Source organism: Tenrec ecaudatus, chromosome 18, assembly GCF_050624435.1.
Source record: "Tenrec ecaudatus isolate mTenEca1 chromosome 18, mTenEca1.hap1, whole genome shotgun sequence".
Taxonomy (NCBI): domain Eukaryota; kingdom Metazoa; phylum Chordata; class Mammalia; order Afrosoricida; family Tenrecidae; genus Tenrec; species Tenrec ecaudatus.
The window spans coordinates 9,430,625-9,443,612 of record NC_134547.1 but is presented as its reverse complement, the minus strand read 5'-3'; the positions used below and the strand labels follow the sequence as shown (position 1 = coordinate 9,443,612).

At 54.3% G+C, this 12,988-nt stretch overlaps 1 protein-coding gene across 1 annotated transcript; it reads left to right on the top strand.

The window, feature by feature from the left end:
* The first annotated feature begins 203 nt into the window (after positions 1-203).
* Positions 204-11,390, top strand: SYNGR4 (synaptogyrin 4). The gene is made up of 5 exons (XM_075536423.1): positions 204-388; positions 1,222-1,420; positions 7,955-8,192; positions 10,328-10,467; positions 10,824-11,390. Exons 2-5 carry the CDS (start codon positions 1,328-1,330, stop codon positions 11,070-11,072), a joined length of 720 nt encoding a protein of 239 aa, XP_075392538.1. The 5' UTR covers positions 204-388; positions 1,222-1,327; the 3' UTR covers positions 11,073-11,390.
* The last annotated feature ends 1,598 nt before the right edge of the window (positions 11,391-12,988 follow it).

Sequence of the window (12,988 nt, the reverse complement as noted above, 5' to 3'; positions counted from 1 at the left end):
GCCGCAGGGTCTTCGTGTCCGCACGCTTCAAAAAGAACGGGGCGGGACCGGCGCGAGACGCCGAGGAAGGGCGAGCGGCCCGCCAACGGCGAGCGGCCCAACGTCTACTGAGGCCACGCCCCCTCCCTGTCAGCGCCGGAGTGGGCGGGAATCTCGAAGGGGCGGGGCTTGAGCACAGCCAATCCGCTCTGCAGGAACGAAAAGGCGGGAAAAGGCGGAACCAAAAGAAGATTGAGGCGGCGCCAGGGACCAGGAGCGGGGCAGGACTGAGAGGAGAAAGTCTGACTTCCGGGTGACGCAGGCCGATTTTTCTCGGAGTACGAGTGTCACCTCAGCCCCCTCTCCCCCATTCCTCGTCCCTAAGGAGGAGAACCCCGGTTCTAAGAAGGTAGCCTTGTGCTGAGGGCCCGTCTTCCTAATTCTGAGGGGACATGGGCCCCGCAGAACTCAGAACCCCCCCTCCGCTAACCTGAGGGAGCGCACTTTTATGAAGACGGAGCTGAATCATTAGGGAGGCCCTGGTCGTGAGGAAATAACCCCAAGTCACAAGGACACCCCCTAAAATACCCGTGAAGATGCCTGGCTGTGGATACCGTCACTCCAAACGCTGAAAGGATTTCTCCGGTTCAGACTTCCTAGGATTCCTGACCTCCATTCTAGCACCTTCTACTCCCCTCAAATCCCACCTGGACCCTCCGGCTGCTGTCTCAAGGGGCAGGAGCCTCAAATATCCCAGCCTCTCCCCTACGTCCTCTCCCTGGTTCCCCTCAGCCTGCACCTCCACCCTCAGCAACCTTCACACCTTAGACCCTGACTGTAAAACCCTTGGCACCCCCTTAATGCCACACACCCCATTTCTGGGGCTCCCATAGCCCCCTTTCTCCTCCCCCTGCACGCTCATCTCTGGAAGCCTCGGTAACTCTTACCCCACTCATGAGACCCCCACAACAGCTTCCTTGCCCCACACCAAACCCCAAACTTCTGGCAGCCCTTCGCTCCCAAAGCTTATTCACAGGGGCTCCAGAAGCCCCCTCCCTATACCCCCACTAAGAACCATAGCAGCACCCTGTAACCCCCACTTCTGGGCCCCCAGCAGCCCCATCTCCCAGGTTTCCCCCTCCTCGGGGCTCTAGCAGCCACCTTCCCATATCTTCCATTTCTGGGGACTCTAGCAACCTCTGCCCCTGGCTCTAACATCCCATCATTCTCTCTGTCTTGCAGGTATTGTGGGCCAGGGTTCCTGGAACATCTGGACGGCCTGGCCTCACAGGCAGCCCCCTGCCCCCCTGCCCCTGCTTCCCGGGGTTCCAAGAGGAGAGCAGCCAGCATGCATGTCCCCGAGAGCCTCCAGGACCTGGCTGACAGTGAGGCAGTGCAGTTTCTGAAGAGGCCAAAGATCATGGGGAGGATCTGCGCAGGGGTGAGGGCCTCCTGGGGTCTGGCTGCCCACTGGGTCGGGAAACCAGAGTTCTCCAGTGTCAGATACAGTACAGGGAAGAGTGAGAGAAAGGGATGGATCAGACAGGGAAATGTAATAAGAGAGCTACTTTTCACTGTTACCTCCCTGGGCCCTGAGCGACCCTGGCTGTTGTCCGTTGCCCTGGAGTTGACACCGATTCACAGTCACCCTGTGGATTCTGTTGAGTAGAATGCCTGGGAGTTTTCAATAATGTGGTCTTTTGGAAATAGATTGCCAGACCTGTCTTCCAGGGTCCCTTGGGTGGATTTGGACTGTCAAACTTTCAGCAAGTAGAGGGGTACTTAATCACTTGAGTCACCTAAGGATTCTTCGATATTCCAAGCTCTTGTCATGAACTCGAATCCTCCCAAAGAACCCTCCAATTCAGTGTTAGGAGCCCCATTTCTTTAATTTTTTTTGGTTTTTGTTTTTTACAAATTTGAACTGTGGTTATTGACATAATTCACATATCACACAATTTGATACTTTTAAAAAATCATTTTATTGGGAGCTCATACAACTCTTATCACAATCCATACATAGATCAATTGTATAAAGCACATTTGTACATTCATTACCCTCATCATTTTCAAAGCATTTGCTCTTCACTTAAGCCCCTGGCATCAGCTCCTCATTTTTATCCCCCAACCTCCCGGCTCCCCCCTCCCTCATGAACCCTTGGTAATTTATAAATTATTATTCTGTCATATCTTAACACTGGCCGATGTCTCCCTTCACCCACTTTTCTGTTGTCCATCCCCCAGGGAGAAGGTTATATATAGATCCTTGTAATCGGTTCCCCCTCTCTACCCCACCCTCCCTCCACCCTCCCTAGTAAACCCACTCACCTCTGGTCCTGAAGGGATGGATCATCTGTCCTGGATTCCCTGTGTTTCCAGTTCCTATCTGTACCAGTGTACATCCTCTGGTCTAGCCAGATTTGTAAGGTAGAATTGGGATCATGATAGTGGGTTTGGGGTGAGGAGAAAGCATTTGGGAACTAGAGGAAAGTTGTATGTTTCATCATTGATACACTGCACCCTTCCTGGCTCCTCTCCTCCCCGTGACCCTTCTGTAAGGGATGTCCAGTTGCCTACAGATGGGCTTGGGTCCCCAATCTACACCCCCTCATTCACAATGCTGTTTTTTTTTGTTCTGATAATACCTGATACCTCATCCCTTTGACACCTCATGATCACACAGGCTGGTGTGCTTCTTCTATGTGGGCTTTGTTGCTTCCGAGCTAGATGACTGCTTGTTTACCTTCAAGCCTTTAAGACCACAGATGCTATATCTTTTGATAGCCAGGAACCATCAGCTTTCTTCACCACATTGGTTTATGCACCCATTTGTCTTCAGTGATCATATCAGGAAAGTGAGCACACATTGGTATGATTTTTTTGTTCTTACAGTTTTATAGTTTAAACATTTAAAAGAGTTGTGCATTCATCACCACAATCAATTTTAGAAATATTTTTTCTTGTACTCAGCTCCCCATTTCCCCCCAACCTCCCCTGCCATAACCCCCACAAACTATTAATCCAGTTACTGTCTCTATAGATTTACCTATCCTGGATTTCATATGAAGGAAAACTTACAAAAACAAACAAACAAATCCAACAGCTATAACCAAATAAAAGGGGAAAGCTGCAATGGAAAACATAACAAAATAATCAAACTAGAACCCATTTGAATATTTCTGCGTAACAAAAGTTCCTGTAACTTTGGAGCAACATTTTTCGGGACTTCCCTTCAGACATATAGATTTCAATGAATCACATGGAAAAAGCCCAGTTTCCCAGAGAAGTGCAATTGACAGGAACACCTGACATAACACTTGGGTCATCGTGTCCAGGCCCGGACCCAAGAGCTTGTCATTCCTTAACTTATAAATGAGTATCGCACTCCTGAGGAGCCCTGGTGGTACAAGGAGCAAGCACCTACAGGTCAGCAGTTCCTACCCACCCAGAGGTGCTTCTATGGAAGAATGACCTGGTGATCTCTTCCTAACCACGATAGCTTGGAAAACCCTGTGGGGCAGTTCTACCCTGTCACACACGGAGACGATATGAGTCAAACTCTGCCACACCAAAAAAAAAAATGACACAGGGTGATGGGGACTTGCAGCCAGTGCCATCCCCACCCAAAGGAAGAAGAGGGCCTGAATACCATCTTCCCGTTCCGGGCTCCTTCCTGACTTCATCTCCACTCCTGGGTTTAACCCAAGGAAGACTTCCTGATCGTGAAGTGGTTACGTGCTGGACGACTAAAGGAAAGGCCAGCCGGCCTAAGCCACCAGCCGCTCACCGGAAAGACAAGGCTGGCTGCTCCTGTCAAGAGGTACAGCCTCGGAAACCCACAGAGGCTGCCTCTGATTCAGAATTGACCCGGTGGCAGCAGATTTGGTCTGAGTTTTGACTGGAGGGGGAAACTGAAGCCTGTGAAAGGGGTTCGAAGTTGGGCTGCTAACCTGAAGGTCAACAGGCTTTGGAAACGACCAGCCACGCCCAGGGAGAAAGTTAAGGTGATCGGCTCCCCAAAAGATGGAACCCAACAGGGCAGCTCCACTCTGTGCTATAGGGTCCTTTGGAGTCGGAATGGAGTTGATGGTGCGGGGTAGAGAGGGGACAGAGGTAGAGTGACTTGTCCAAGGACATCACCGGGCTCGCAAGCAGGTCTAACTTGGATCCGCACTGCTGTGTCGCAGCCTCCTAGGATGGAAAGGAAGAATGAAGCCCAGCTGGTGTGGACTGTGTGTTTGGGGTTGGTTTGTTTTTGCAGGGGTGGGGGCAGGGGCAGGGCCAAGGGATTGTGCCAGACGTTTTGGTCACGGACTCTGCCCGTCACCTCCGTCCTCCCCTCCCCCACCCCCACCGCCTCCCCCCTGGCCCGGCCCTCGCCAGGGAGCCTCTGGGCAGCTGGCGCTCTTGTCCTCCTCCTTGCCGCCCGCCAGCTGGTACCATAACTGATGAATCTTTGCTCCCTCCCTGGGGATGGGCCATGGAGGGCGTGAAAGGAGGCTGTCCTGGAGGAGGAGGGAGGGAGGGAGAATGGAGGCTGGTGGGGTGGGGGTTGGGGGGAAGCATTGCCAGGTCCCTGTGGCCCAGCTGAGCCCTCTGTCTGTATGCCAGGTGCCCAGTTTGGCAGCCCAAGGTCTCTGGGGCAGATGGGCAGAACTGTCCATGACCTGGCAGTCAGGAGGGTCCCCCCTCTGGCACCACTGACCTTGAGAGGACACGTTGCCTCTCTAGGCAAGGCCCTGTCACAGGGACTCTCAGGTGGAGTAGGTCAGCCCCGTGGTTGTGAACTAGGGGAAGGTTTACAGAACAGAGCATCAGTTTTGCATTCAGTAGTTCATCCAGGTTCTGCTTCAGCTTGTCCATTTAGGTTCTCTCAGTGGACCCTCACGTATCCCACTGCCAGCGTGTCCTGTCTCTCCATCCCTCCCTCCCTAACCCTCTGAACTTTGTCCTTGCGCGGAATGCTGCCCTTTTGATCTCAAATGCATGATGATTCTAACGTGGAGGTGAGTTCAGTTCTAGACCTGAAGGATGACTAAGGGCCATCGTATCAGAGGTCCTCCCAGTCTGTGTCAGACGAGGCAGCCTGCTCTCTTATGATTTTGAGATCAGTTCCACATGTTTCTCCCACTCTCTCCAGGATCTCATGGGATCCTTTCCAGAGCAGTTGATGGAGGTGGTCAGGAAGCATCTAGTTCTTCTGGTCTCAGGATTGTGGAGACTGTCCTGTAGACGTTTGCACGGTCTACACAGTCTGGGGATGTAGTGGTTTACCCACTGGGCCGCTAACCACAAGATTGGCAGTTCGAAGCCACCAGCTACCCCACATGAGAAAGATGAGCTTGGGCATTTCTTTTCTGCTCTCAGGGAAGTTGGCAGCCTTGGAAACCCACAGGGGCAGGTCTACTTTGTCCTACAGGGTCACTCTCTGAGTCTGGATCGACCTGATGGAAGTAAGTTTGGTTTTTGACTCGTTCATGGGACCAATTGTTTCCAAATGTCTTCCGATTTTCATCATGAGCCTACAAATGTTCTACCAGCACCGACTGCTGGCAGGATCCAACCACTGACCTTTTGAGTAGCAGCTAAGAGCTTAAACAATGCACTACTAGGGTTCCTAGGTGCCATTTTCATCAGCACCTACTAGTGCTGAGCCCCCAAAGGTCATGTGCCACCTCTCCCCAGAGCACAGGGACAGTCTGGGAAACTGAGGCAGCAGGGAGCACAGGCTTGGCCTGAGGCCACATAACCAGAGTGTGGCCTACGTCAGCCAGGCGCACCTGGCTCCGTCCCCTGCCCAATAATGGCTTCGATTTATCACCCGTGAAGCAGAGAGGAATTAGCATCAGCCAGCCGCCATGTGGGGCTGGCGCCAGGTGCCAGTGAGGCGGTGCTGGTAAAATGGATGTGAGGTCGCAGGAGATAGATGGGCTTGCTATCCCTTCACTCGGTGCCACTTCCAAAAGTTGGCAAGCTTTCAGCCCTTCCACGGAATGGGTTCTCAGTCCCGCCACCCACCCCGGATCCAGAGAGATCTCAGATGACTGCTCCTTTGGCTAAGGCAAGCCCCACCCATTTGAAAACGCTCTCTTCAGGATGGATTTTTTCTTTCATTCTTTTGACTTTTTTTGTTTTTAATCAGGAAGCCATAGTAGCTCAGCGGTTGAGTGCTCAGTGGCTAACCCATAGCGTGGTGAGTCACACCGGCCCAGTGGCATCTGCTTCCTGGCCACCTGCTCCCACGATGATGAAGAAACCCAAATTGAACCCATTGCTGGCAAGTCGATGCCAGAAGGTCCATCCTGACTCAGAGGGACCCCATAGGACATAGTAGAACAGCTCCTTTGGGGTTCTAAGGCTATCGTGCTTACTGGAGCCCGTGGCTACAGCTGTTACAGCTCTGTGGTAAATGAGTTTGAACCTCTAGCCAGGCGTCCTCAAACTATGGCCTGCAGGCCACATGCGGCCCACTGAGGACATTTATCCGGCCTGCCGGGTGTTTTTGCCCCATTTGTTTTTTGACTTGAAAATAAGTTGTGTGCAGTGTGCATAGGAATTTGTTCAGTTTTTTGTTTGTTTTTAACTAGCCCGGCCCTCCAACACGTCTGAGGGACAGTGAACTGGCCCCCTGTTTAAAAAGTTTGAGGACCCCTGCTTCTAGCCTTTTGGTTAGTAAGAGGCCGGCCACTTAATCACTGGGCCAGCAGTACCCTTTCAGCGTCGGTGACAGGCTGAAAAACCCCTCAGGGCAGTTCCACTCTGCTACAACACTAATATTTTCATTAAGATTTCTTCTGAGTAGTTCGAAAAGGTGTGTGTGTGTGTGTGCGTGTGTGTGTGTGTGTGTTGAACCCCAAACAACATAGCAATTCCATGTTGGTTGCTATGGAGTTAATTTTACCTCATGGTGACCCCCCTATACTTTAGGGTTCTCAAAACCAAATGTATGTGATAGTTGGAACTGGATTGCCAGGCCTTTCCTCCACAGTGCTTCTGGGTGGGTTGGAACCACCAGCCTTCCCACTAGTAGTCCAGTGCCTAACCACTTGTTTCCCCGACCCCGGAGGACTCCTCCCTTTGATTGGTGTTGACATATTTGACATTAATGTTGACAGAGGAACTTGAGGACACTGAGCGTTTAGAGTCCCTTCCCTCCTCTGTCCCCACTCTGACGGGTAGGACAAGAGCAAGGGGAAAGGGGTCAAAGCCGGTCATTGTCTGACAGTCAGGTGCTGGCCCAAGAGAAGCAGCCCCTCTGAGCTTTGTCCCAAGGAGTAAAGATCCTAGTGAAGGTCAAGTTTTCAGCATTCCTTGACCTTCATCCCAACCTTGCGCGTCCAATCAATCACCACGCCTGATGTTCCATCTTGTCTTCCTTCCCCTGGGCTCCTCACAGGCAGAGGTATCAGCCTTCCCTGCCTAAGTCCTCTTAGCGACTCCTGCCTGACCTGGCCTCTCGCTGAGCCCCCAGCCATGTGACACCCCCTCCACCCAAGAATTTCTCCCTCCCCTGCAAGTCTGCCCCAAGCCCTTCCCTTTTCAAATCCCTTTAGTGCCCTAAAGTAAGAGATGATGCTGTCTAGGGCAGCGGAGGCTGTAAATAATTTAGAGAGCAAACAGCCTCAGCTTTCTCCCTCAGAGCAGCTGGTGGGTTTGAACTGCTGACACTTTGCTGTGAGCAGCCCAACGGTTAGCCCACAGCGCCACCAGGAATGGGTACTTTCCATTCCTTGGTCTGGAGAGGCAGTTCTGTTCAATGCCCTGCCACCCGTGCCTCTGATTTATTCCCTTTTTCTGGCTTTCTTGCTTTGGCTAAGAAGGACCACTCTGGGGACACGGGGGGCAGTGGGGTATGAACCTCAGGGCAGACAGGAAGCTGGGGGAAGAGAAGACATCAGGGTATGATAGGGCTCCGAGGGGTGACATGGTGGGGAACCTGCAACACCCTGAGTCCTGGGAACACCCCCACCCCCAGATCTTCTCCCTGGTGGTTTTCTCCTCCCTGCTGACCGACGGCTTCCAGAACAAGACAAACTCCTCGCAGCTGCACTGCGTCTTCAACCACAACCCCGTGGCCTGCAACTTCGCTGTGGGCGCCGGCCTGCTGGCCTTCCTCAGCTGCCTGGGCTTCCTGCTCCTGGACGCCCATGAGGACCGCATCGCCAGCTCCCGCTTCAAGACGGCCTTCCAGCTCCTGGACTTCATCCTGGCTGGTGAGAATCCCCCACCCCCACCCCGGGCCAGGCGCCAGGCCTCTAGGCTTGAGGCGACTCCTCAGGGCGCCCCCTCACCCCCACCTCTCTTCTTACTGCTGCTTCCTTCCCCCTGAAGATTCTCACTCACCCATCAGACTCAATGGAAGGGTCACCTTCTGCGCCAGGGACTCAGGCTATTTCTAGAAGGGCTATTTCTAGAAGCCTCTGCTTCCCAGCCCCGGGTCCCCGGGTGGTTCTAATGGTTCCGTGCCGAGTCCTGCCTGAAAGGTTGGTATCTTGAACCCACCCAGAGACCTGGCTGTGGGCTTCTCAAAAGCCCCAGCCTGGAAAGCCCTGTGGGACAGGTGGAGGCTGCACGTGTAGCCAGGAGCCAGAGCTGACTCAGGCAGAGGAGGTTATGAGAGGTCAACACAGACAATGAACCACTGAACAGAAATAGGATTGAGACAAAGAATGTGAGGTTAAGAGCAGCTTTATTAGGGTAGGGAAGGGGCTCCCAGGAGGGAAGGGAGAGCAGAGAAAGGGACAGGAGCATCTTGAGCTCCTGGGCAGGTTCTGAGACCCAACCAGTTAGGCCAGGGAAGGCACAGCTTGTTGGTGAGGCGGTGGGAGATATATAGGGGACTCAAGCTAAGGAAGTGCGCTGTTGACAGCAGGAAGGGGGATTTTTTATTACTTGCAGCTGCAGTGTTGTTTGCAAACCTGCTCTCTGGGGTGCTGGGGAAGGGGCCACACAAACCCAACCTGGAGAGATAAGCTCTTTGGAGTGTTGGGGCAGGAGTAGTTGCATAGTTCAATAGGTCATCCATCCTCCCGAGAGGCAAGGGGGGCTTTGAGGTTTCATCTTCCTGAGGAGCCAGAGAGGAGATGGGGACGGTCTAGTCTGGACTTGGCCCAAACAGGTTACAGTTCCAAGGTCAGCAGTTCCAACCCACCAGCCACTCCTCAGGTGAAAGATGAGGCTTTCTGTTCCCATATGAGTTCATCTCAGAAATCCACAGGGGCACTTCTGTCCTATCAGTAGGCACACTCTGAGCCACAATCAGCTCTGTGGCAGGGAAGTTCCCCCCCCCCCTTGGTTTGCTCAGGTCTTAGGAGCCCAGGTGGGGGTGGGGTGGAGGTGGGGTTAAGTGTCAGGCTGATGACCCAGTTCCAAACCCCCAGCTAGCTGCTCCTCAGGAGGAGCACAGAGCCGCCCGCTCCCATAAAGAGTTTGTCTCAGACAGCCTGCAGGGGCAGTTCTACCCTGTCCTACAGGGTCGCTGTGAGTCGGAACCGCAGAGTGTTTGCTGGCCCAGCTAGGCCTTCACACCATTGCTTCTCTGCTTCTCAGAGCAGCTCTGGAACTGTCCCTGGTACCAGGAAGGGAGGGAGCCCTGGTGGTCGAAACCAACCAACGGCCTGGGAAAGGCCTGGGGGCTGCTCCCTTAATGACCGTGGCCTGGGTAACTCATGGGGGCAGTTCCGTGATATCCGGCAGGGTCGCTATGAGCCAGGATGGCAGTGCATTTGTTTACTTGTTCGTTTAGTTTGGGGAGAGAGCGGACAAAAGTTCCAATCTCGGGCCTTCTGGTTAGCGGCCCAGCACTTAATCACTGCGCCACCAAGGCCGCTCCATGGTGGATCAACAGGCGGCTTCTCCTCCCTGCCTCCCTTGGACCCGCAGGGGATGTTTCTGGGCGGAGATGGACCACAGCAGCAAGTCCTTTGTCCAACAGGCCACCACTGGCCCATAGCATCCGACACGAAAATGTGCTCAGGGTTTCTTTCCATGATTCACTTCCCCGAATGCCACCTCATTCCGCCCCCTCTCCCGAGTCATAGCCACACCCACCTGCCAGATTCCACACACTGGGTCCCCATCATGGGCAAATGTCAGCCTGGAAGCCCTGCTGAAACCCGGCCCCATGAATGACCCTGCTGGTACCTGAACTGGTGGCCATGGCGTCCCACATCGTACTCCCATGCAGGCTACCACAGGCCGACAGATGGGGGCCGCCCAGGTGACGGGGAACTCTACTGGACAGTGTCTGCCGGTCATCCTGGGAGGCCTGGGGGCTAGACTCCCAGCCAGTCCCCTCAGCGGCCCTCCCTAACCTGTCTTCTCTCCTTGCCCTCCGCCCACCCCACAGCCCTCTGGGTCGGCGTCTGGTCTGTGGGCTTCTGCTTCCTGGCCAATCAGTGGCAGCACTCGCAGCGCCCAGACCTCCTGCTGGGGAGCGGCAGCGCCAAGGCAGCCATCGCCTTCTCTTTCTTCTCCGCCTTCATCTGGGTGAGGACCATTTCCCCAACACACACACACCCCCCTGACCTGACCCAGGACCCCTCTTGGCACCCCAGGGTGGGGTCCCCAGCTCTATGCAGTCCTTCTGGGGACATTGGGCATCTCAGCAAGAAAGTGCCCCTTTGTCCTGCATGAGGAGCTCCCACCTGGCATCTCTGCACCCTCACCCCACCCCCAGCCCTACATCGAAGGAGAAGCTGATGGGTTCGAACCTGCAGCCTCTCTCTAGAACAGCAGCTTTGCTTTGAACCCCTCCACTGCCAGGTGCCTTCTGGAGGGCAACGGAGGCAGAGCCCCCTTCCCAGGCCCCTGCCCAGCCCCGTCCCTGTCCTCTCTGCCCACAGTTATTCCAGGCCTGTGTGGCCTTCCAGGAGCTCCGAGAGGATGTCCCGGTCCCCTACAAGCGCTCCCTGGATGAGGGGGCCGTGGTGCTGACCACCCTGTCCCCGCCCTCAGCTGGCAGCCCCACCAACATCGCCAACTCCTCCACCGGCATCGGCATCTCCAGCAGCCTGACCTACACCAGCTCCGCCCTGTCCCCGTACCTGAGCACGCCCAAGGCCCCCCGCCTCGCCATGATGCCCGACAACTGAGTCCCTCAGTAAAGAGACAGCTCCCGACAGGGGGTCTGATGCAGCCCTGTCATGCTCTGTGTTACGCTCTGTCCCTCCATGGTCACCTTGCGCCTCGACACCCACCCAAAGCAAACCTGGTCCCGACTCACAGCGACCTGTAGGACCAACAAGAAGGCCGCAGCAGGGTCTTACAGAAGCCCACTGTAGCGTCTCTCTTCTTCGGTGCCCACCTCTCTGTGAGCAGCTCGGTGCTTAACTGCTGCGCCACCAGGGTTCCGTGGGCACTCTGCAGTGCCACCCACCAAGACCACCATCCTACAATAAAACTCCTAAACAGCCTCAGTGTCGGCGAGTCCATTCCCACTCACAGCGGCCCTGTCGCTGGGCAGGGCAGCCCTGAGGGGTTTCCAAGGCTGGCCCCTTCACGGGCTCAGACTGCCACAGTCGACCTCTGAGGGGTCGGTCGGTGGGTTGGAACCGCTGACCTTTTGCTTAACAGGCGAGGGGAGGGTTTGAACCACTGCAGCGCCGGCAACCACCAAGAAGAGAAAACAAGACCCAAGTGGTCGCCGGTGAGTCAGTGCCCACTCGTGATCCCCTCTGTCCAAGTACAATCAGGCTCCACAGGGGTCCGACGGTGGGTTTATTTTTTGTTGTTTAATCATTTTATTGGGGCCTCCTACAGCTCTTATCACCATCCATCGTGTCAAGCACATTTGTACAAAGGTTGCCATCATTTTCAAAACATTTTCTTTCTATTTGAGCCCTAGGTGGGTTTCTGAACAGCTGGCCAGCTCTTTCCTCCGAGGAGCCACTGAGTGGCTTTGAACCACCAACCTCTTTGCAATGGACTCCACTAACTTCCCATCCCTCAAGGACTCCCTGGTTGGGGGGCAGGGTGGTTGAGAACTGTCTAGTGCAGTAGAGTAAGCCTTGGGCTATTAACCACCAAGTTGGTGGTTCAAAGCCCCTAGCTGCTCTGAGGAGGGAAGATGAGGCAGTCGACTCCTGTAAAGATTGCCAGACTTGGAAATCCCTTACAGTCGTCCACGGGCTCAGAGTAAGCCCAAGCGATGACAGTGGGTTTGGTTTTTGTTTTTAGGAGCCACATTTCAAAAAAACAGGACATAAACTCAGAACAACCAAAATCAATTTTCGGATTTTTTTTTTACTTAATCCAACACTACCGTTTCCACCTATGACCAATGTAAACACTATTGACGTGATCCCTTCAGCTCTTTGTCCCAACCTAAGCTTTAGAAATAGGAGCCCCGGGGGCGGTGGTGTTTATGTGCTGGGCAGCTAACCACAAGGTCGGCAGTTCAAAACCACCAGCCCGTTCTGCGGGAGAAAGACGAGGCTCTCTGTTCTCCTGAAGAGTTAGAGTCTCAGAAACCCACACGAGTCACTAGGAGTTGGAATCGACCCAATGGGAGTGAGTTTTTGAAATCCGTTGTACATTTTACCCGGAGGCTGAGGCACCGTTGGTGCGGACTCCCCGCACATCCAGATGACTAGCTTGTTGGAAACTTCTAGGCTCTGTGTGCGTGTGTGTGTGTGTGTGAGCCCTTGGAGACATGAAATCAATTGGCAAGGAATACATCTTCAGTGCACAGGCCAAGCACACCATGTCTTCACAGGCGCCACTGGGGTCTGCAGACCCCTGGCTTACAAGCGGATGAAGTCATGGGAGGCAGCCGTTTCCCCTGCTCCCCACCCCCCACTGCCCCCGCATTGGCGCCCCTGTGCCCAGCCTTTGAGGTGTCTAATGAACAAAGATGGGGACGTGGAGGTCCCGAGTTCATGTTCTTGTCCTCTTTCTAGCGGGATGACTTCAGACACGTGCCTTCATTTGCTACTTGAAAGTCCACTGCTGTGACCCCTGCAGGCTATGGAGTAGAACCTTGCACTCAAGGATTTTCTTGGTTGAGATG

Excerpts from the sequence above, each read along its gene's own strand:
- SYNGR4 (XM_075536423.1), top strand. The coding sequence starts at position 1,328 with ATGCATGTCCCCGAGAGCCTCCAGGACCTGGCTGACAGTGAGGCAGTG. Across the intron at positions 1,421-7,954 it reads TGGGGAGGATCTGCGCAGGG|ATCTTCTCCCTGGTGGTTTT; the intron begins GTGAGGGCCTCC and ends CCCCACCCCCAG. Across the intron at positions 10,468-10,823 it reads TCTTCTCCGCCTTCATCTGG|TTATTCCAGGCCTGTGTGGC; the intron begins GTGAGGACCATT and ends CTCTGCCCACAG.